This window comes from Zosterops lateralis (assembly GCF_965231275.1).
Source record: "Zosterops lateralis genome assembly, chromosome: 11".
In the NCBI taxonomy this organism is placed as follows: Eukaryota; Metazoa; Chordata; class Aves; order Passeriformes; family Zosteropidae; genus Zosterops; species Zosterops lateralis.
The window spans coordinates 14,581,518-14,605,879 of record NC_139771.1 but is presented as its reverse complement, the minus strand read 5'-3'; the positions used below and the strand labels follow the sequence as shown (position 1 = coordinate 14,605,879).

General features: G+C 40.7%; 1 protein-coding gene across 1 annotated transcript in view; it reads right to left on the bottom strand.

The window, feature by feature from the left end:
• PTPRG (protein tyrosine phosphatase receptor type G) overlaps positions 1-24,362 on the bottom strand; it is a 395,271-nt gene that overhangs the window by 92,057 nt on the left and 278,852 nt on the right. Inside the window, exons 6-8 of the mRNA XM_083869612.1 lie at positions 20,506-20,572; positions 9,135-9,292; positions 4,791-4,983 (exon numbers count right to left, since the gene is read on the bottom strand). Of these exons, the coding sequence (XP_083725738.1) occupies positions 4,791-4,983; positions 9,135-9,292; positions 20,506-20,572 (418 nt within the window). The remainder of the gene's footprint in view (positions 1-4,790; positions 4,984-9,134; positions 9,293-20,505; positions 20,573-24,362) is intronic.

Sequence of the window (24,362 nt, the reverse complement as noted above, 5' to 3'; positions counted from 1 at the left end):
TGGAGGCCTCTGGCCTGAGCCATGCCTCCAGCACAAGGCATGCAGGGAGGAAAATTCAAGTATTTTTTATCCATGTTTTAGTGGTATTAAGTCAAAAGGACTTCCAAACTCTGAATTACCACCACATAACAAAAAGCAGTAAGGAAAATGATCATCTGTATAGTACCAGAGAAATGTCCCAGCTGCTAATTTAGAGTCCAAAGCTAAGTTTTACTGGAGTGAATTTATGACTGCTTATTATTTAACTTAGTGTAGGATCATAATTACAGATGGTACTCTGAGGCGAAATCCCACTGATGGGAAACAGCATCATTTGAGACTCCAGCAAAGAGTAATCAGACACCTTTGGGAAAGTAATCAGGCATCTGTGAAAGAAAACTCTGATGTCAAGAGCCCCTCACATGGGATGCTTGTTTAAGTGTTGTAAGGCATGCAGCACATTTAATGAGATAGAAAGGTTAAAGGGTTTTTCTGAGTGTTAAAAAAAAATAAAGAAACAACATTTGATGTAATCAGCAGCAAAATAAAATGGGCAAGTATTGCTGCACATGGGGTACCTCCTGAAACAAGGAAATGAAACACCTTTTCCTCCTGAGTTTCCATGCCTACACCTTTACTAAAGCAGGTAATGTTTTGTAAATACAGCTCTGCTTGATGGGACAACATGTGAAAGTAGTAAGGATCCCCTGCAGACCCAGATCCTTGAACTGTATGGACTTTTATTTAAGAATTCTGTTTGGCCCTGAAGAGCAATGTACACTATTAAAGCAATAAATAATTAGCAATCCCTCTACCAGAGTTGCTTGAAAGCAGCCCAGGAGCTGCAGGAGCACAATATATGACATGACAGAGCAACACAGTCCTGAGCCACAAAGGACAGCCCAGAGAAGAAAGGAGGCAATTTTGTCTTGTCCAAAAAGTCAGACACTGCCACAGTCACTGATAATTACAGTATCTGACTAATGCTTTACAAATGCATTCTTGGCTTAGAATGTCTGTACATTCTAGAGAACCTCTAACTTTTCAAAACTATACATAAATTAGTATTGCAACATGGGTGAGTCCTCTTGTTAAATGATGATCTGCCTGATTTAACAGTATGATCCACTGTATAGCTTGGATCTCTGAGTTTCATCTTAAAAAAGTATCACTGTACAAGGGTTTATTATCAACCCACCAGTTGCTACAATTACATAGCTGAACAATATTTAACCTGGATAGTGCATTTCAGAAATAAGATCTTTAAACATCATCTGTATGGTTTTTTGAAATAGCTCCAGGGTCAACTTAAAAATTAAGCTCAGCTCATGGGCTCTGATTCAGCAAAGGTCTTATGCATATGCTTTATTCCAGGCATCAAGCAGTCCTCAAGAGAACTGTTTTAAATCAGCTTTTGCCAATAGGAGGAAGCAATGAGATAATGGAATAAAGGAAAACTCTTCTTGTTAAACACTGACACAAAAGAAAATCTGGAGTTTTCACTTGTAAGTGAAAAATTAGTCCTATGTCAAATTAGCTGAAGTATTTCACCATCTTGTATTCTGATGATTGAAAACAATGCCCCTCTCTTCATTGCCTCTTTCAAATAAAAACAAGAGAAGGGAGAGGAGAGTAACTGCAAAGCAAAAGGCTGGTAACATTCACACTGGTTAACAAACTGGATCCAAATGCACTGACCTAAAACAGCCTTTCCCAGAAGACGTTTTGTTTACCAAATGCCAGCACTTTTGGGGCTTTGCTAAGGAAATACTCAGAGGACTGGTATAGAGTGAGAAAGTTTTCCTCCAGTGTATGTGCAGGTTATGCTACTAGTCACAGTTCTGTGACCTGAGATAGCTTTGATAACTGAGAGAAAAGACATTCCTCTCTGGTCCCAAACTGTTCAGGATGGCACATTTGCCAATGGACCACTTTGTGTTGATCTGAAATTCCCTATTCACCAGGGAATTCTGAAAATTATTCTGAACATTATGCAAATTGTTCTGGGCACATTTTCCTCCAAAATAAGAAAGGCTTACATAATGAATGCTACACTGTTTTCCAGATTAGCAATACTGCCCACAGACTTAATAGAGTGTGACAGAAGAAACAAATTGCAAAAATTCACACCGACAAACATACCCAAACTTACCCTGCAGAGCTGAAGACCATCACAAACCATATCACCTTGCAGCAAGTAAAAGACACATTTTCGTGACCATGCCTTTTTCTACAACACACAAATCAGGAATAGGGAGGGCACACAAGAGTCAACATGTGACAGCCATTGGTCACACTGCCTAATGCAATGTGGAAAGCACTGAGGTGCAACCAGGAGGTATGCAGAAGAATCTGCATAAAAGAAATTTGTTATGCTAACCTTGCACTCTTCTATACTTGTATGCAAGACTGTCTGGCTGGAAAGCACTCCATGCACTTGGTTCCTCAGTACTTTTGCATGAATGACACTATATGAAGTGGTACTATATTTACTAGCTGAATAAACAACAGGTTTTGCTTTCACTCAAGTATTATGACTTCAACTCATTTTATTTATATGTCAGTAGTTCAGAACGTGCAGTGGACCAGGCACATCATCACTGTTCACCTTTGTCAAAAAAGGGGCCAGAAACATCCATGTTGTTATATTTCTGGGACAGTTATATGTCATCCCTGTAACCTTTGGAGGATATACTACAATCCATTTTGTGTTAGCAACACTGCACCAACCTATTTATCTTAAGTTCATGGAAAAAAAAAGCACCTATTTTCATTGTCCCTTGGTGTGCACACAACCCAGAAAGTGACAAGCTAACAGAGCTGGTACAAAACCACCAGCTGCTCAGCCATTAGCCTCCTACAGCAAAAACTGAGGGGAGGAAGAAATCATCAAGTCCAGCCTCACCCCTGTCATTAGATGGCACACTGAATATTGTCAGACCATGGGAAATGCATGTCCTCTACCTGAGCATCTCTCTTATCACAAATTCAAATTCCCAGACACCACAAACACAGAGAATTACAGTACCTGACCATGATGGCAGAGGACCCATAGAGAACCTGCTCAGAAAACCAGTCCCCTACAACCAAATCACATAAACGTGGACTAATGGTTGTGCTGGTCCCTTGCTCCTGAAGACTGGCTCACCTCAAGATAACTAAGCCACATGTGTTTGGTTCTTAAAGATCAAAGTCATGGTGAATCTTTCTGGTTATTCAAGGTGCTCCTTTGGTCTCAACAGTTCCAAATTCAGGATCAGCCCATTAACTACAGACCTCAGTGTTTGTAATGCTCTGACAAAATTGTGGGTTTCAGTTATTTACTGTGCTGGTGAAAATCAACCCAAGATTCTTTATAATCTTAAAAACAATCCAGCAAGGTGAGGAATATGCAGGCGTGTGGCCAAAACAGTTAAATCTCCTTGAATGTTATATCAGAGGTACCTTGGCTGCACTCAAAATAAAAACTAGTCAGTTTTGTCACTTTTAACATTATGTAAATCATTAACTTTCATCGCTGTTCTGGGTAAATAATATGTACAGAGGATATAACTGAAGAAATTACTGACACATGTTGCTGTTGCAACACTGATTGAAAACTACGGGCCAGAGCATCCGAGCGTAGCAGGTTTCTTCATTCCCAAGATCTCCTTCTCACTTCTGATGTAAATTCTCTGTCCCGAGGCTGCCTTGTACATGAAGTTTGTGTACGTGTATATTATATATATATAAATAAGCACGCTCAGAGAATAATGAGCCCCGAGAAATACACTCTCCAAGCACTCTCTTGGGAAGGTGAGGTTGCTGAACGCAGCTGTTTTCATGATTCACATTCTCTAAAATCTGCACTTTCTGTGCCTGGCCAGGTGAAAATGCCAGGTAAAAAAGGGAAGCTTGTAAATCTGCTTAGCTGTTTCCTTCTGGCAAACTGCCCCCCCTCTTCTTTACCTCTACTGGTTAAGCACCAAGCACTTCGCAAGACTGAAGACTGGAAAGTACATGTGATTTCTTCTACCTATAAATAACACCAGCCAATAAAATGAAGGCAAATAAAAGTAGTAAATGATATTTATTTCTAGTCTTATTTTATCCAGAACACATTTCTCTCAGAATTTCTGATGTGCTCCTCTAGCCAGAGCTGCCTGTGCCAGTGCAACTGGAACCTCCCTCCACCCCCCTCCCTCCAGCTCATTATCCGGTGTCTGACAGAAGCAAGTGCCAGCTGCTCTACAAAAAGGCACATGAAACACTTCAGCAAGACACTAGAAAATCACCTGCCTAAAAGGAAGAGATTATTTTCCTCCTGTCACCATTACCAACAGACTGATACAAACGTTGAATTAAAAGGTCGACAGTTCTTCAGAAGTCTTGTTACCGGAGAAATGAAACCCATAACCACATGTGGATACTCTATTTCCATTCAAACACCCAATGCCTCAGTGCTAATGGGGATGAATTTTTACCTCTGACCTTGGCCCTTCGGTTTTTCCTTTTTGTCTGGCATCTCCACAGCCCTATGGCCAGTGGGCAGAAACGGGGACACTGCCAGTTTGAGATTCATATTTTGTGCCTTTGAGACCCACATATTCTAAGGCTGTATTGTCATAGCATCTTGTGACTGTGAGTTCTACAGGTATTTGCAGCATAAGCAGAATTACTTAATTTATTGACATGTACCAACAAGGAATGCCTGCACAACCTGCATTATTTCTTTGGTAGCTCACAGCTGTTCTTGACACAATTTGATGACAAAGTAGACAGGAAAAAAAATCTCCTATTAGTCAAGTGTAAAATTCTGAAGTGTTATCTACCTTTGGAAGCTTCTGTCCCAAGTGGATTTTCCAAGATGTCTGTCATATCTTGGTTCCAAGCATCCTTCACAGCAGACTTGGATACCTTCCTGTTGTTCAGTCTTTGCTGTGGTCGGAAGTTATTCCTCAGGTACTCCACAGACTTGACGTGGTCTTGCTGCTCAGTGGTGAAGATGGAGTAAAATGCCTCCAGCTGATGGTAGCCATCATGGCAAGGGGAGAGAAGGGACATTAATTAGAAAAACAATGTGGTGAAATCCGGGTGGCTGATAAGACAGCAAAATGGAAGGAAGTAAAACGTTGATGCCAAGACTGATAAAACCACAGGGGAAGTCAGACTGCCCACTGAAATTACTGCCAACCACCTTATCTCGGCACAGGGCTTATCCTGCCCAACATGGGAGAAGGCCTTCTAGAACCTGTGGACATCTGTCATTGGCAAAGAAACATTTGCCCTTAAGATCCCTTTTGTGTGTGATACAGCCTTGCCAATCCCTCCTCACCGCTGGCACCGTTTTGTTTCACGGTATTGCGTCAAAAAGTGCTTCCAGGTCACTCCACACCAAGAGCTTTCTCCTGGATAAGGCAATACTTCCTTATCTCTGAATACCTTACGAAGTTTAGCTGCCAGGCTAAGCTTCACAGACAGCTCGTGCAGCACTTTTAGGCACAGCTAGCATATACTCCTCTGGGAGTAAGTTTCTGCTGTTGGATTCTGATGTGAGCTATTTATAAGAAAACGTATTAACCTGTAAGAAAGAACTGTAATTGGAAAACTTTTCTGTTACTTCGTATCTTAGTGTTTCTTAGAAAAAAAAAATTCTAGCAAGCTAAGGTGAAAATATTTTCAGCTAATGTTTTTCTCCCAGCTATCAAGGTAGGTACAGCATTTACTGTTACCTTGTTATCATTCAGGACAAAAACTAGAATTATTTATGTTGCTGCTGGAAAGACTGACCAAGACAGAGCAGAGAAGAAATCAGTCCTGATATTGTTTGCATCACATCAGTTATACATATTGATAGTATGGATTTTGGGAGCACAAAACCTGGCCCAGAACTTCAAAAAGGGACTTGAGTAACATTCATAGCTTAATGACAGGTCTCTGGAACTTACACACTTTCCATTAAGTGTATCTGCTCTAAATGCTCTGGAGAAGCATGTGAGGCCCAAACCTTAAAACTGGAAGAATTACCATGGAGCCTCAACTGATAAAGCTGATAAATATAACCAAAGAAGTGTGCAACAGAGCAGTTAAGCACCCTCCACTGATTCATGAGGCACCCACCACCATTATTTAATTTCCCTTCAAACCAGTAACCTGAGCAGGGGATGAGCTGGGAGGGGTGAACACCAATGACCAGTTCTCACTGCAGGCAGGGAGCTCAGGTGGCACTTCCAGAGTTCAGGCACTGCTTCCAAGCTTGCAGGTGTGGATGCTGGGATCTGAATTGTACTTTTTTTCCTGCATCTTATATGAATGCCTTATTCCCAGGTTTTCAACACTAATCTGTTTCTTTCAAAGAAACATCTTGAAAAATTATAAAAAATGTTTCCTAATTATTAGCAGGATGCCCTCAAAAGCACAGGAGGATGGATTAAAAAAGAGGCAAAAGGACTTACACTTTTGTCTTAAAAAATCCTCCCACAACAGATGATCCTGCTACACCCTTCTATAAAAGCACGGATCAAAACTCTTGTGCTTATTTACACACCTTCTGCACTTCATGCACTGGAAGCAGTTTTGATGAAGCCAGCTAACAGGGCTTAAGGTGATTTTATAAAAGCACAAGAACTTGGGTACTAACTCCTCCTCTGAAGTCAAGTCTCTAGGCTTAGACATTTGTGACATTAATTGAATTTTTAAACTTTCAGAGAGAACTTTTAAAATATTTTCTTCTGCCATGCTACCTTGGGGAGGTATAATTGCATTTTAACAACTGCCAATTCAAACATGATTTTTAACCTTCCACTTTTCATGTGTTGAAGTATATATAAGCCATTTCAACCTCACTTTCACTATAAAAATATCATCTACGACAAATGAGAAATTAATTTATCTACAGCAGCCAGAAAAAAATAATATTCTAAGATCTGTAGTCAAGGAGCTACATTCATGCTCTTCAAGGAGTACAAGAGCTCCTGTTCAGAAGAAAAAATTAAAAGCTCTTGTAAGACTATTGTAGATACAGGGAAACCTGATCTAAAACTCTGAGTCATGCAATTACAAACCATTAAAGCCTGATGTGTAGTTTTCTAAGGGTTGGCTATACAAATGGCAATTAAAAATACTGAAACTGTTACAAGCACAATGAGCTACTCTGAGGTATGCATTACGAGAGATAATGCCATGCTCTGGGTCATTGAATGCACTTAGCTTTACAATGCATCCGCAGGGTGACACAGCTTGTCCTGGTTTGTTGTCTAATTATCAGGGAAGATGATGATGATGGAGGACTGCAAATAAAATAGAGAAGCCTCCACAAATGGACCACTTCACTACTGTCCTTTTTCCAGCAAGGTATTTTGCACAAAAGCAAGAATTTAATTGAAGCAGCAACACAGCCTAAACAATATCACTGTCGTCCCCTGGGATTACAGGCTGCTTCATGAGGTTTGTGATAAAGAAGGTTAAACTATGGCAATGGATTATATTACACTGTTTCTGTTAGAGGAACAAATAATAATCATAGCAGTGGCAGGGTGGCAGGCTCTTGAAACACACACATCTAGAGCTACCAGGGAGGGGGGAATACTATTATTTATTCCACATGTGTTGTAGTATCAATGAAAGTCTGTCTACACACAGAATTCCCAGCCCTTCAACCACACAGACATGCACAGAGCAGCACAATGCCAAATTTGAAAGGCTTGTTTTGGAACAGTTACTTCTGTGCAACACAGAAAACGAGATATGCCAGGATAAAGCACCTTTATACCAATAGCTGAAATTGATATTTACCGTTTTATTTGCATTTGTTAAACAAGAAAAAAGAAGTCGTGACGCACCTGATGTGCACACAGGGTATAAAACTGAGCATGGGCCAGGCCTTGCAGCCACCAAATAATAAACAGTAAACTTATTGATGTAGTGAAAAGCTACAAGGGATTGCAAGTATCCTGCAGGCAAGGACAGAATTCAAAATGATCTTGACAATCCGAGAAATAGCCTGAAAAAAACAAGGGGTCTGATTCAAACGGGACCATGTGCACAGTCCCAGGCTCCAGCCAGAACCGGGAGCTGCCTGGGGGCACAATGTGCTCAGCACTGCCAGAGGGCTCCAGGGAAAGCCTCCAGCAAAAGGGTTCCTGCTGACCAGGAGCTGAACACAGCCAGTGCCGTCACACTTCTGTGAAACAGGCAAAATAACACCAGGAATGGTGGCTGGAGACATGATTCCTGCCATGTCCCTCAGCCTCTGGAGGGTCTCAGCTGAAACATTGCAACTGACTTTGAACACAGACTGTCAAAAAAAGATGAAAGAATCTGTGGGAGAAACAATGAGATCTAGAAAACAGGAAAAAAAGCCTGGAGCAGGGGTATGGGAAGTTATATTACCATGGTATCCCTTTACATACTTCTGAAACCTTTGAGCACAACATCTGTCAGTCAGGATCACCCAGTGAAGTGCTCACATGCACTTTACAGAATTAGTAATGTATAAAGTTTGTTTTCAGTGGCTTATGACAGATGAATAGGAGGCAAGACTAAGTCCAGCAGGTTGGCTTTCTAAAGACCACAGTTTTACAATGTCAAAATATACTGAACTGGCAAACATTTGACTTCATCTAGACATTGCTTTATCAGGATAATTCTTTAAACTCCAGACATTGTGTCTATTTGCATTAAAAGCTGCGATGTGCTAATTTTAAAGATTTGTGCACCAGCTCGCTGAGCACATAATGGCAGCTTCACTGTATTATAAAAACAGTTAAGCATGGAGAATTAATGGAAAGATGTCTTTTCTAATGTAATTAGTTCAAATTACTAAATCTGAGCAGAACTGAAATCACTCACTTTACTTTGAAAAGAAAGTTTCAATTAAAAAGAATAAAAGGGAACTCTATGTAACTATTTACACCAAAGCTTAATTTAATCTTAACAAAAACAATAAGAAATAAATCACTGAAAGGAAACTGGGTCTCATGTTGTACTGTCTTCTCAAGACTGATGGCTCCGGTTCAGAAACAATGTTACTTAGGAGAATAATAAAAAAATCACCGACGCTTCCTTTTTTGTCAACAGAAATGTTTGTGTTCTCCAAATTAAACAGGCAGGTTTTGAAAACACTGTCTTGAGGAGGGCAAATTAAGAGATGGGCTTCACTGACCAAACAAACACACCTGATGGTAAGAAATGGGCACAGGCTTCCGAAAAACGATCCACTCCACGATCTCGCTGCAGGGAGGAGTAGTCAGGGAACCTGTGTAGCGGTAGTAGCTCCCCAGAGATGTTGGCAGAAGTTCCCTCAGCACAAAAGGATCCAGAAAGGTCTCCTTCTCTGCGGGGAAGATTGACAAGCAGGATTACACTTTTTTTTTAACGTGTCTTTAAAACAGACAGCACATTGCTAGGCAGCCTAACAAGGTGTAATGGCAACAACATATCATATATGTAATGAAGAATGGAAACCCTCTGTTAGAGCTGACGTGGTTTCTTAAAAGAGCAGCCAAAATGCTAGTCAGCTCCATCCCAAACACACACCCTCTTAATCTGAACATGTGCAGGTGTGAAATGCACTTGCTACCCCACTGGTTTATGTCAGTACAGAAATAGTCAATGTTCAGCACTCTGTACATGAAGTCAATGGTGCCAGCACTCAGTACATGGCTCTCCAGCTCGATGGCAGCAAGACAGAACCCAGTGGGTCACAGCCAAGGCACAGTGGTCCTGTTTGCTGCTGCCTGACCAAAGAACATCAGGCAGTGTATCTGTCCCATCTCTGCCAGGGGCGGAAAGGGATGCAGGAGCAGAGTCAAACCATCAGTGGATTGCTGAGATGGAGGAGGGAGAGCCATGCTGCTCAGCCAAACTTCTCTGGGAGCTGCCAGGCAGCTGGGATGAGGAGCAGGGACACAGGACACTGCTGAAGCTCAGTGTGGTGCTCAAAGCAACATCCAAGCAGTGCTCGCTCAGGCCTGCACCCATCCATGGTGGCACTGCCAGACACAGCCAGCACTGACCACAAATAGGTTTCACAGGTAAAACTGCTGCCCCTTCTCCCAAATCCAAGAAAGTCCTTCCCAGGGTCCAACAGTCTGTGGACAAACCTTTTTTTTCTCTGACAATCTCCTTAGCCTGAAATGCAGACCTAAGCTCTGGAAGCATTCACCCACAAGTAACAGTGACAAGCTGGTAATATTTAACACCATGAAGAAAAAATAAATAAACAAAAGGAAGGAACAGCTGCAGGCAAGGCAATTTCCCTGCCATCCCTGAGCATTTATCCTGTGCAATTCATGTTGACTCAGAGGCTGAAGTGCCCTCTCAGCCTGTGCAGAGGTGCTCACTGCCTCGGGCAGGCTGACACATGGGGCTCTCCCAAACATCTCTATTCCTCACTTTCAATATCCTACATGCCTCATACAGGAGTCCACACTTGGGCAGAGGGACCTCATTCTTCTGTCTCACCAGAGCTGCTCAGCAAACCCATCACCACCCCCTCCCCACCCCAACAAAAGGGAGAAGCAGGTGGGCTGGTGATTGACACGCATCTTCCAAATAGGATGAAGCCTGCAGAATTCACTTCCACAGCATCCCACAGTCTTCTAGAAGCCTTGATCAAATCAGGAGTTGTCTAAACCTCTTAGCAGCAGTCTGATAATCAGGGGATTTTTTTTTAACTCCATTGCTGCTGCACGATGCCAATGATATATACACTTCAGGTATCTTCTATTTTCTGCGCAACATCAACAGGTCTGTGATGTTTTCATAGCTTTTAGCATTACAAAATATGAGTACTTCTATTAAAGTCAAGGCAATACTGCAACCACTTGGTGAACAATTCCTTTCCTTCTAATCCAAGTAGATTTTGACCACATCTGCATCTCCAAAAAGGAAATAAACAAATATTAATCCACTTTTTTTTCCTCTTCATACCATACCTGTGATAAAAAGTGTGCTTACATAATAAATATTGAAATATATGTGATTGGCCAAAGTTCAAAGAGATTCTAATCAAGAAGTCATAATCACAGCAAAAGGTCGCATTTAATTTGATTGGCTCATTTTTATGCAGAAAAACTTGGTTAGAAAAACTAGAAACTCAGTCACAGGACTTGATTTCCAAATGCAGTACACAAACCTTGACACTGGGTTTCTATTTCAGAGCTGTCTCTCTCTATCAGCACTCAGCACACTGTGGGCCACAATGAATCCCAAAGAGTGTTTCAATACACCAACATCCCCTGCATCAACAGCCAATGACTACACATGAAGGAGCTGGGAGGCAGAGGCACATTTTGAAAAGTGCTTTCCTCTCGAATTTAAGAAAAAATGTTGCAGTTAAAATTAAATATTTAACTATTTCTAACTTTTGTAACCTTTTAGTTACAACAATGGAATCACTTTAGATGCTGGGTGGTAAAGGCTCAGTGCAAAACCACAAATACGGTATCCCTTTATCAAAGGATGGCAGGAGAAGGAAGCTCATTTTACACTTTCAAGGATTTTTGTGCCATATGCTGACAATATTATATTTTAATAATTAATTGTTCATCAAAGGAAAAGATGAAGAACAGGGATGCTAAATTCAAAGTTATTCAAATTGCAAAAATGAATAATGCATAACTTTTATATTAAATACACACTGTATTAAGTAGTCTACATTTCATCCAACTCTGTCTTTCATTTTTAAACATTTTGAACTACAATATGAATAATCAAGTAAAGGAAGCTTATTTAGACAGAGAAATACCTTATTTGAATGCAAACTGGAAATATCCGACTGTGATTAATTTTTGGTTATCAATTAGGGAGGGTTTTTTCCTAAGCACTTGGGAAGTCATAGTCAGCTGTGAAAAAGAGTATTTCTCAAAGAAAAAGTAGCTTTGCTAATACACAGTTTAAGTAGGGCAGGGTGTACTCGATCTAATTTTTCATGGCTACAAGCAACGCTCTAAGTTTTCATTAATGAATGCCAAAGATTAAAATGAAAAAATACATATAATTGGATTAAAATGACTACTAAAATAGATGATAATCAATTGATTATGCTTTAATAATGCAACACTTTTGAAAACATATCATTCTTTTGTATCGCTTGCCATCTAGATGCATGGTGCAGAGGTTTAGAAATCGGAGTCACAAAGATCTTCACATGAAGCTTAAAGAAAAAGGGACTTTGAAACTCCAGTGCCTGCCTGCCATATCCTTCAAGAACATATTGAAACAGTAAATGCCATGAAATTAAAGTTCCTAAGAGCTCGAGACAGTTTTGAAAATGGCATTTTGAAGTCATATAATTTTAAAGATTTCAACGTTAAGTCAGTTATTATTGTTGGCAAAACTGTAAGGAGAATAATTTCCAGGCTAAGCAAGAGCATTCACTGATTATCATAGAAATATTTTTTTATATATACATATATATACACACATGCTTGTGCTTCTATATAGTTCCTACTAAATGAAAAAGAACAAGGTTGGAAATAATAACAAACCTTTCTTCACTGCCTTTTATTACCAGCTCCTGTTTCCCATTTACAGTGCCTGGGATGGGCACAAACTGTCCAGGAGACTGGGAACAGACTGAGTGGAGTGAGGAGTTTCTAGGAGGAAGAAAGTGGAAAAGGCTGGAAACTACATGATTGATGAGACAGTGTTTGCTGACAGGTACTAGGAAATAACTGGCAGACAAAACCAATAAAATACAGCAAAGCAAATGTCTTCACCTGCAAACACCCGTGAATCACTGCAATCAATGCTGCAAAACTGACCCGTGAGCCACCTACTCGCTCTCACACATAAACCAGAGCCCTGCAATGCTCACTTCTGCTGCTCCTTGTCCTCCTCCCATCTCAGCACCTGAACACCCAAATAGAAATATAAACAACCAGGAAAGCAGAGCCCCGGAGATCCTGCCCCTGAAGACAGAAATACAGAGCATTCCCCTGGGAAAGAACAAAAACCTGCTGCTGCCACCAGTGCTCCCAGGTGATGCAGCAAAGAGCAGGATCAAAACATTGCCCCACTAATGCAGTTGATGCACAGGTAACAAACAGCAATGCTTTCATTACAGCACCAAGGCTTGCAAAAATATATTCACTCTAACACCTCAAAGGTAAAAATAGCAAGCACCACAGATTCATTGTTGACCATTAAGACAATGAATGTGGCATTTAAAATACTAAGTGTTCCACGGTATGAAAGGACAATATTGTATTTCAGCTCTTACATTCACAAAAAACAATTAACTGAGCCAGCTGGTAACATATTTGACCTTCTGATACAACATTCACATCTGCCTCTTGGTCTGTGTCTCACAACACAAACATGAAAAGTCACACCCAGCATATTCTTTGTTTGGGCTGAGAAATCTCCCCAGCATTTTGCATGGGACAAAGGGCCATTTTCTGTACAACCTGACCCAAAGGCAGAGCAACTGCAGACATGCTTTTAAAGCCTGACCTATTTCCACTCTTTGTAAAGTCATCACCACTAGGTCTAAACTAATACTAAATTGTGCACAATAGTTTATTGAGTAGAGGAAAAAAATCATATGTTAAACCAGACAACAGGAGTGGGTCTCCACCAACTACTGCAGTTTTCACAACCTGGTGCCAACAAATATTGTATTGAAACAGTCATCAGTTGAACATTTTGCCTTCAAGGACTGACTTGCTAAAATACAGTCTGTAAATCACTGGATAAACCTGAATTTTAACCAAATCACTAGAGCAAGAGGCTTCTTGAGATATGCAGGTAAACAACACACAACTATCTGTGATCAAAACTCTTTTAAATCTAACAGGAGCTTGGACTGGACATCACAAGAAAATAACTATATGCCAAGTCCATTTATATCTCATGGAATGCTTTGGGACTTTCATCATGATTTTCTGTAAGAAAACAGGAACTTGGCTGCATTGAAAACAGTATCTTAAAATGAGCTTATCTCCATAATTAACGTATGTGCAGTGCCTGATAGGTACCCAGCTACACTTTGAATAACTGAAGTCTGCAATACCAATACGAAGAGCTTTGAAAGACTCCCAAATTTCTTAAACAATGTTATTGCCAATTTCATTTTCACAATGAGCCAAGACAGTCTAAAGCTTCTGCATTCAAACTTATAAAAAGCAAACACACAAAAATAATCAAAAGGACATCATGTTGCACACTCACTGAGCCAGAACTTCCCAGATAAAGCAGGCAGCAAAGCACAGCCAAGGACCAGACTCAGGGGGGTGATTTTAAAGATGAGATTACAAATGTTATATATTACTTTAAGTGAAAGGATCATCAGATGAGTGCTTGCTGTGTAAATCCTGCAGGAAGAGCAGTATTTGACAGTCCTCTGTACTCAGGGTAATTCTTGTCATTTATTGTGCAATTATTTTTCTCACTTTTATTTAGGATTTTTTTTTTTTTTTAAGAGCCTCTGCTGAGCAATGTAAGGAGCTGTAAGGACACAGAAAGCACAGCATGGCAGAGAGGAGGGGAGTGAGATAATAACACAGTCCTGCAGACTAATTTAATCTCAGACAATCAGTGAGGGGTACAAAAAAAAAACAGGAGGAAGGAATAAAAAAGGCAAGTCTCTTATTCACAAAAAACCATTTCCATGCCATGTGTTGGTCTCAGGCTTAATTTTTCTCACTCCCTTTCTTAAAACAGCTTAGGAGGAAAAGGTTTAGCTGCAGAGAAGAGGTCTTAACTCTTTAAAGAAGAAAAATGTTATTCTGAACCTGTCAGGCTTAAGCATTGCTGATGCAGAGCAGCAGTTGGCATTCTGGACTGGGATGAGACTTCTCCAGGTTTAACAAAACCTAACCTGAGGCAGAGGTACATGAGGCTGGACAGGCGAGGAAATGAAGAAATACAGAATAAGCACCAGCAACAGGAGGAAAAAGAAACTATGACAAAGCTCAGAGGAGAGGAGGATCCCTGGAAAAAGCTAGACCCTGGCAGATGCTAAAGTGAAGCAAAAGTGCCCAGGGGAGCATGGATTGCTCACATCTGCTGCAGCACAGCCAGAGAAAACCCACATGTTCTCAGACTTCTCTACCCCTTATTTCACAGTGAACATCCCCAAAACCCACCAGCATAGTACCCAACTCCTACTCCCTGCAGATGATTTTCTCACATTCAGCATCAGCTTTAATTCTTAACTTTTATAAGTGCAACCTTTTTTGTTAGTTTGAATTAGTTCTTCTGTGCAATCTATTAATTCTCTGTCAGCTTGCTGGTCTTTTCTCAGCCGTGACCAGCACTGCTTTCTGCAGAGCAGACAGGTGAAGGACCAGAGATTTCCAACACTTCCACCATCTATTCCCTTAAATGATGCAGACCCCTGCAGCTATGCACAGAGCTGCCCTATATAAAGGTGTGAACTTATCACCTCTGCTCTCATCTTCATTTCCCACTTCCCTCCTCTTCCCCTTTGCTCCACAGCAATCGTGTCCTGGCCCCTTTCACAGACCTACTCTGACTGTGAACACAAGAACAGATCAGAAAACAAAAGAATATATCCAGCCCATCCCTGAGGAAAAAGAAATGCTCCTCCACGTTTCCCTCTCAGCTCAGTGTATGGTGCTGTTCTCCCTTTGATGGCCCTTCTTTGTTCCAAATTGAGCTGCTGCTTTCTTCAAAGTTTTACCTTCAAAGATGAGGTCCCAGGGTATCACATCTCACCCTCACCCCTCTCCCCCAGCCTTCTCTATAACCCCACGATATTTGGTGCAGGATGCAAACAGCTTGTCAGGCGGTGTTGTGGTTGAAGTTCAAAACAAAAGAAAAAACGTGTCATGGTGCTAATGGTGTTTTCTTGTTATTGTGCCTTCTGGTGTGATAGATCCACAGGGTAACTAACACCACCTAGATTGCTTCTTTTTAGTGCTGATTTATTTTAACAGGTTATTCACTGATTTTTCACCTAGGACAACTGGAGAGATGTGCAACATATTTATTCTCTATCCTTTTTCATTATTAAAACAGTTGTTTCCACTGTATTTTGGTAAGTTCTTCCCCAGAAAGACCAGAAATTTTAGTAATCACTTGCCTGACCACTTCTGGCCCATCTCAAGGGAGATCCAAGACTAAAGTTGGCTCCATGCTGGGTTCCAATTACAGCTTTTTAAGACTTTTTTCCAACCTCCCTTTTAAATAAACAAAGGTTCCTTTCCTCCCCTCACCCCACCTCATGTTCACAAACAAGCAACAGATGCCATTGATTCACTTTGTACCTAAGCTTTTGATCTGGTAGCACTTTGATTTTCAGAGCTCTCTTTTGACAAGGAAGGGAATAAGAGTCCCATTTTTGTGACATTGAGATTTTTCTGCTGTGGTAATTTATTTGTGCTCTAATAATTTTCTGCTGATCAGTGTAGATTCTTGATGACAGCCACAAAGAACAGGACAGAGGGACAAAAACATGGTTTCCATCACCCTGAAATCTTTTCCAGGGGCCTGGGGTAGTGTGGGCTGCTGTCCACTCTGACAAGACTTTGTCTGCACAGTAAAACAGGACTGTGGTCCTGTGCAGAGCACCCGTGCCAGGCTGGGGAAAGGTGAATGTCACACAGCCTCCAGCACTGGGTGCTGCCTCAGGACTGACATCAGGGAAAAAGGCTCATTTTAATGCTTTCCAAGCAGCTGGTGAAAACAAAGAAAAGGCTTCTCTAAGATGCTTACATACAGAACAGTACCAAAAAGGGCAAACCAAAGACAGCAAAGGTGGGAAAAGCAATGTTCCTGTGCAATAGCTCTATCCTGCCAGGTGCCCCTCTGAGACCTTGCTGGAACGTGTGGCAGGCAAAAGCTTTCATAGCTATTTTAATGCAAATCAACTGTATAACACATAACCTGGTATTTCAGTCCCCTATTGCCACAAGGGCACAATCATACTCTCTGAGGCCTCACCAGCCTCCTCAGCCCTTTCACAAGAGCAGCTCCTTCCTGCCCTGAGATCCTCAGCATCATGAAGGAGGATGAATAGCAGAGAGGGGCTCAGGGCAGGGCACCCAGCTGAGCACATCAGCAGCAAAACAGGCAGAAGAGTCAGATGTGCAGCACTAGGACTGCCCCAGGTGTGGTGCAATCACAGCCAGGCACCAGTGACTTTTCTACCTCTGATCCAAGTTCAATGAACAACAGGTATCATCTGTCCTGCCAGGACCAGCATTGCTGAAAGACCCTTCCCACCAGCTTTCATGATGAGAAGAGCATTTTTAGAGGAGAAGACCCCCAGCGACCAGAGCTGAACAACACTGGCATGTCAGCACCAGAAAATCCAAATCCCACCTGCTTGTACCCCATCCCTTCTCCAGGAGGTGCCCACTCCCAGCTGTCAGTCCTGGCTGGGCTCCGTGGCAGACATGCTCCCCATGTGCCCTGGGGCAGGGAAAGCAGGAGTGAAAAGAGCAGGCACCTGGCTGCCAGGAGGTGTGACAAATCTTTGGCAGAGCACAAAACCAAAAGCAATTTTAAAATCAGCATCAAGCATTTGACAGCTCCTGTAAGAGCCTCCTCGGTGTTCCTGTGCTGCTCTTTAGGGCAGATTCAGGAGAAGGGGAGAGGTGTGGGAACATCCTGTTCAGCAGGAAGAACATGGGACAAACCCCAAAGCATTATCATAGATTCAGACATCACTTGGCAATTTGGTAAACTATGGCTTCCCCTCCAGCTAAGAAACTTTATATGGTTGCTCATGTAAAATTAAGTTTAATGTGGCCATTAAGATGCTACAAAATTATGCCTGGAGATGAGGAAACAAAATCAACTAAGTAGCAACTAAGCCTGTATTGATTTTTATGTGTATGTTTCTCTATCATTGTTACTAAGCTGGTGACACTGTGAAGGGCACAATTATTTATGTTCCATCAAATTAGTAAGTAATTCAAATCCCTGATGAAATATCAAGCAAAAATTGCTTTCGCTTCTATAGAAAGTACTTCTGACTTTGGAAATGTTTGCATACCCCTGGAAGGGCAATACAAGAATATAAGAACTTCACAGGAAAAAAAGCAAAAGCATACAAAAAAGATTTTAAAAGCCTCAGCTCATCATTCATGAGTACCATCTCATGATCCACCTGAGTGTTACCACATCTGTCACCACTATAGGGCCAGGCCAGTGTGGGAGCCCTGTACAGTGTGAGGCAGAGTGGAGGCCCCACACAGGACTAGGCCTTCCAGTAAATGACCAAATGAGGATTATGAGGGTTCGTGTGGCTGTGCCATTCCCATGCTGAATGAGTGCTCTGCCAGATGGAGGGAGAGGGACAAGAAAATCTCAACATTTACATGTATTCTTAATTTTTACTTTATATGTATGTGCCTTTGTATTGCGACAACCACCTAAAACCAACATGGTAATGGAAATGTTATAAATGCAAAGAAACTTAAGGTTTCAATTTTGCCTTCTTTTGTTGGATTCCCGCTTATCCAACCACTTTATTCAAAAGCCACAAGAGTTTTCCACTGTATTTGAGCCAAAAAGTCCATGTTGCCTTAGGGTCCCAGTTGAATGCAGACAAATGGAAGGCAGGAAGAAGCTTTTCAGATAAATTCATGAAACTGTGCTCATGTAAGATGTAAGTAAATCACATCAAGAAAAGAAATGCGAGAATCTGGAATAAAACCCTCACATCTTTACTATTATTCTATATAATAACATTAAAAGAGAGATATGATATGAGAATTCTTCACTGAAGCGTTCTATCAATATTTAAGTTAAAGAGAATGATCTCTTTCAACAACTGCTTTGCAGAAGGAAATTCCTTTACTCTAACCACCAAAAGAGCCTTAGAAAAGGCCTTTAATCAGGGCCTTTGAAACAGGAAGGAAAGCATGATTTTCCTCTTTTTCTTCCTTAATGTTTTGAAAAGGAAACAAGCTATTGAAATATATCAAGCGATTTCCTTTACTTGAAACACTAGCAGACTTCTGTGCATTGTGTGCAAAACAAAAATAAACGCCTTTTATCCACCCAGATTTTGCCGTGGGTAAGACAGCACAGAGATGGAGTGATCATTATGTGGTCAGGGAATCACAGCCTCGGGACCAGTCACATCCTACCCAAACAATTAATTTTGGGAACGGAATAATCCTCTTAGGAGACACTGGTGTGATTATCCATGAGTGGCTGTTTTGTCTGTGAGGAGCAAGACAAGGAGCAGAAAAACCCGATGAGGTGGCTAAAACACACCAAGTGTGTGCTTGCAGGGGGTTGGGAGTCTTGGAATAGAAAGCAGGTAAAGAGAAAAACTAAAAAGAGATCACAGTCCAGTTCAATGGCAGCTTGGCTGCAGTGTCAAATTACACAGACATTGAGAAAAACCTCACAGCCTAACGCATCCCAGCTTTGCTTTTGCTGGCCTGTTTTGTTACCCAGCAGCAGCGAGGTAATAACTTCTATTTTTGTGGAAAACCACACCAGTTTTTCAGCTCAGTGTGTTGTTTTTATTTCATGGCAGAATGCTGCAATTTATAAGCAGCAAAACCGATGGAAAATTCTCTAAATGAAGGACTTTATGGCATGTTATCATTTAACCCGTTTTTCACTGTGGTTGGATTTATTTGCCTTCCCAGTTGCAAAGTTAAATGATTCTGAAAGGAGAACAATTAATCCAAAATCCTATTTGTTTTAATCTAACACTGTCAACTAGTTTTAGGTTTGCAGTCAAGAGAAAAAAAGTGTCTGCTAAGCTCTACGGCACTGGCTAATGTCTAAAGACAATCCTCAGAAAAGGTGCAAAGATGTTTTATCACAGCACTATAGATGGAACAGAGATTTATTATTGCACTGAGCACCATTCCAGCAGATGCCTTTTGAATTACAATGAGATTATTAAAACTTTACAAATCATTATTTTAAAACCTGACAAGAGTACTTTGGGAACCGGAGCATCTTGATGTCATTGCTGATGATGCATTACCTATGGTAAGGCTTCAGGAAAATTCCCAAGTAAAAGATTAGTTATAAAAGTATAAAATATATTAATATTTATTTTAGTATCTGCTGTAAGTTCAAGGATAATAGGTATATGCATCAGAACAGCTGAATGATCGTATTTATGCCAGCACTAGAAAGATGTTCATCTGCTGCAAAGTTTAATTAATTTTCATAGATAGTTAATTTTCTGTTTCATTATCAGTTCCCTAAATTTGAAAGACAAATAATTTATTAACAAATAGAAACTTCAGAGAGGTGTATTTTTAGAGCAAACAGAAGATAAATAACAGAGTGAAGTATCCAGGCTGCCTTCGAAGTTCTAATACAAATGATAGATTGCAGCAGGTTGTGATTGATAACTTATGCATTCTGGAGCACTGACTGAAAAGAAACAAATTGTTTACTGTTCACCCCAAACCATTCTCAAGTAACAAATGACTCTGATCTTTACCAATCAAATAATGGCTGTGATGACCTTAAACATCGGTGAATGAGGAATGTGTAGGTTCACTGTGTCCTTCCAGGGGTGACCTGATCCCTTAAGGACAATATTTCTGCCCCTCTCCCCTTCCCAACAAGTAGAAAGTTTAAGCAGCTACTTACCATGATGTACAACGCCCTTCAACCCATGGATAATGGGATCCAGTGCTGAATTGTCCCTCTGACTGACCTACATGCAAAGGATACAGGATTGGTTACATCTCCTCTGGCATTAGGCAGAACAGTTTCAGTTTACTCTTCTAACGAGAAAAAAAAAGATGTTACCTAACAACCTGCTTAGTTCTCACATTTACAATGAATCTTCATCAAATGCCAAAGGTACGTGATGTCACAAAATAAAGCGAGGAAGGTTAAATTTAAAAAAAAGGTGTCCTCTGCATTCTTTAAAACATTAACCACATTATCAGCACTGCAAAGCCTAAGAGCACAGAGCTGATTTTTCTCCATCTACTCCTCCTTTCATAGAGGAGAACTGCTGTGATAAACAGAAGCCATCTCAGACCAGTTCATTCCTTACCAACACGGCCATAAATCTGATGCTGCCAATGCAGTCAGTGAAGTTGGACCCCTTTCAGCCCTAATGGAGTTGGGCCTTGGCATCTCATTGCTATTCATATTTTTAAGTTTATTTAATTTAGTGTCAGTTGGTCAAAGGAAAGGCAAAAAACTCTGTAAGAAGATCTAGAAAAAAATCATCAATTTTTGACAGTGTAATTGCCTGCACTGCCAGACCAAAACCTGCAACATTCCTTCTATTGCTCAGAAATTACCCATGTCCTCCACAACAGTGAGATCCAGCACCAGAGAGAGGGAGGAAAGGCAGCAGGAAGGATTAACCCGGTTGAGCTCCACAACTTCCAAATTAAACCCATCATTTCAGTCATTTACTTGCACACAGACAAGGAATCTACAACCAATAATGTAATTTTTTTTAACCTTTTGCCTCTTCAGAGTTATTGTAAGAATAACTCACAATTTCTGTGAACATGTTCCATTATTTAAGATACTTGCCAATTTACTTTTGGGATATAAATACTGACATATATCTTATTCATGGGGTACATTCTTCCTTTTTTTCCTCACCAGTCAGCTTCAGAACCTGAGCGGTGTTGATAATTTCTGGATGGAGAGCTCCTAATGGGAAACACATCAGATGCAAAAGAGCTGCTCTGTATTTTACTGCCTGCTGATGACCTCAATGTCATGAGGAAAAACAGAGTTTAATCACATTATGGCTGTGTATTAATGTATTTGGAAAGGAGTGGAGACAAAAGAAGAAAATCCTGAGAAAGGACCTTGTGCCCAGCAGGGAACACACTGATCTATGAAGGGCAGAACCAACTTGGAGCTGTTCCTAGGAGGAGGACATCATTGACCACAGCACATCCAAAAAATGTGCTGTAAAAATATCACAAATTTTCATAGCCTGACAAGAAAATTGGAATCCACTGCCCGTTTCACAAGCACAAGCACCTCTCCTCCTGTCCTTCCTCCCCATAACTAATTAAGAATCTTAAAAACCTCATTATCTTCTCAGCCAACTGCATTCAGATAAACCACAACAAACCATTTTTCTGTTTTCCGTTTATTTGCCCTATGAACTGCTCTGCTGTGTTCAGGACACATTCTCATGCACTTCTCTAGAGACAAAATGGTTTAGTGCTGTAAATGGAAATTGAAAATCCTCTCCTCATCACAGTACTCCAGAACTTGCAATGATCATCTAGGGCAAGAAATGCAATAAAATTATCAAAGCAGCAAAAGCAGCTTTGAAATATATACAGCTCAGATGTTACTGGACATAACACCATTACCCTGAAGGCTGCAAGCTCTTTGAAGCGTGAACTTTTATATGCCCAAAGGGGTGCTCTGTACACTTTGAATCCTGTATAAATAATAATCACAGGACAGTGGACCCAATTACCCACTTTGTAGGTTCTGTCTGACATCTTACAAATCAAAAAGAAACACTAAAAATACAGAGCCTATTGTGAGACACATTCCTGCATCTTTTCCATTTGTCCAGGTTTCTCCAACCATAGGCACCATTGAAAAAAAAATCATTAAAATGCTACCAGCATTTAAGTACAAGAACATAAGAAAATCTTGCTCTGGACTTAAACAATGTTTTATTTATTGCTGCCTAACCATAAGTGGTAAAGAGTTTTATTTTGTTTACTTTGGTTTTATTTCTTGTGACAGCTGCAATCAGTTTGAAGAAAGCAAATAGACAGAAAGGATCATAAAGGTTAGAACTCTTCCTTTTGGGATTTTGTGTCAAAGTAGATCAATCCTTAACCTCAGCCCTGGCAGCGCCCCTTTAATCTGAGGTGGTGTGGCTGTATAGATCCAGCCATGCAGCCTCTTTGATAGTACATTCTGCAGATGTGCTGTGCTCTCCAACAGCACAAAACCAACAGGCACAGGATTTCTATGGAGGCTGGAAGACAAATGCTCCATGCATCTGAAATCTTGTTTTCTCCAGGGGTATGGGGAGAGGGATCTCATGTTTCTTTAAAAATCATATTCAAACAAGTTTCACTTGCAGAGATGTGAGTTCAGACCTGCATGGGATGTAGCTTTTTTCCCCTTCCAGATGCTTTCCTTCTTCTTACCTTACATTCACACACAGTTCTCTCACACTTCAGTACAACTGTTTCAGATCTTGGCAAGACCATTAGAAAAGTGACCAAAAGTTTTCTCATTTTGTGGAGGGGTTCACACTTCAGAACAAAAGTTTTCTTACATCTTTTTTTTCTTCAAATTCTTAAACAACCCAAAAACCCACCTTGAATTTCATCTCTCTCTCTTTTTTTCCCCCACTTCTTTGTATCCTTTTTCTGCCTGTGTTCACAGAGGAAATCAAGTTTCTGAAATCCAAAATGTCAAGTTCTATCCCCATTGCTGCACATCTCTGGTTTAACTGGCCTGCAGCTACCACGCTGGTTGAGATCAGAGATTCACCCATACAAGAATCCTGTCTCTGATAACAGCTGATACTTAAAAGAAAGGAAGGGAGGGGGGGAAAAAAAGGCAGAAGGAAAAAAAATCTCTAGAATAAGAAGTGTCCTTCTGACCTGCTTTATGATTCCATGTCATGAAGCTTGAGCTTATATCCTCCTGCAAACTGTTTTTAACTTTCTTTGTTATATGTGTTCCAACCATATATTTTTTTAATATCTTATGAACAAATCCTGAAGGAAAACAGAAATGAATTATTCAGATTGACCTTACATTCCACATTTCTGCTGATACCTTGGAGAATGAGAGAAAGATCTCATATCTTATAACTGGGTCTGGGCACTTTGGTTTCACCCACCACACATCTGCCTAAGTTAGGGAAAAGTTTTTCTTTCCCTGTGAGTGAACAGTCATGAGTTTCCCCCCTACTCCTTCAAGACCATATCAAAAGAAACACCAAGAATGACAAATTTCTTAAGCCATAGGGATTCCAGGCACAAACACAAGCCTACAGTGCTGCAGAGTGGGTATTAAGACAGATGGAAAAGCATCCTGAAATTGCCCTAAAATATCCACAGTACCACTACTACAAATGTTGTTTCCTGTACAAGATGTTTTTGCTCAAAACTGACTAACACTCTATAGGTCTGCCATAAACAGATTAAATAATGCTTGTGTGCATCATTTATAATTGAAAAATGCCTGTAATCCTCTTCAGCAGAAATAAATAGGTAACTATCATGCTAAGCACAATGGAAAAACAAATACAGAGATATCATTAGGCAGTTTCCTGTGCTAACAGAGCTCTCACCACAGGGTAAATATGGGATGAACATGACATAAAGAAGCAAAATCTCTTGTTTATTGTACCCCTTGAGTGACTTCAATACCTGGTGCACATGCCATTCTGAATAGAAAGAATGGCTTGATGTTAATGCAATGAAACAAGACAAATATTTGCAATATGGGAAAAGGCAAGGCACAAGTGACCCCACTCT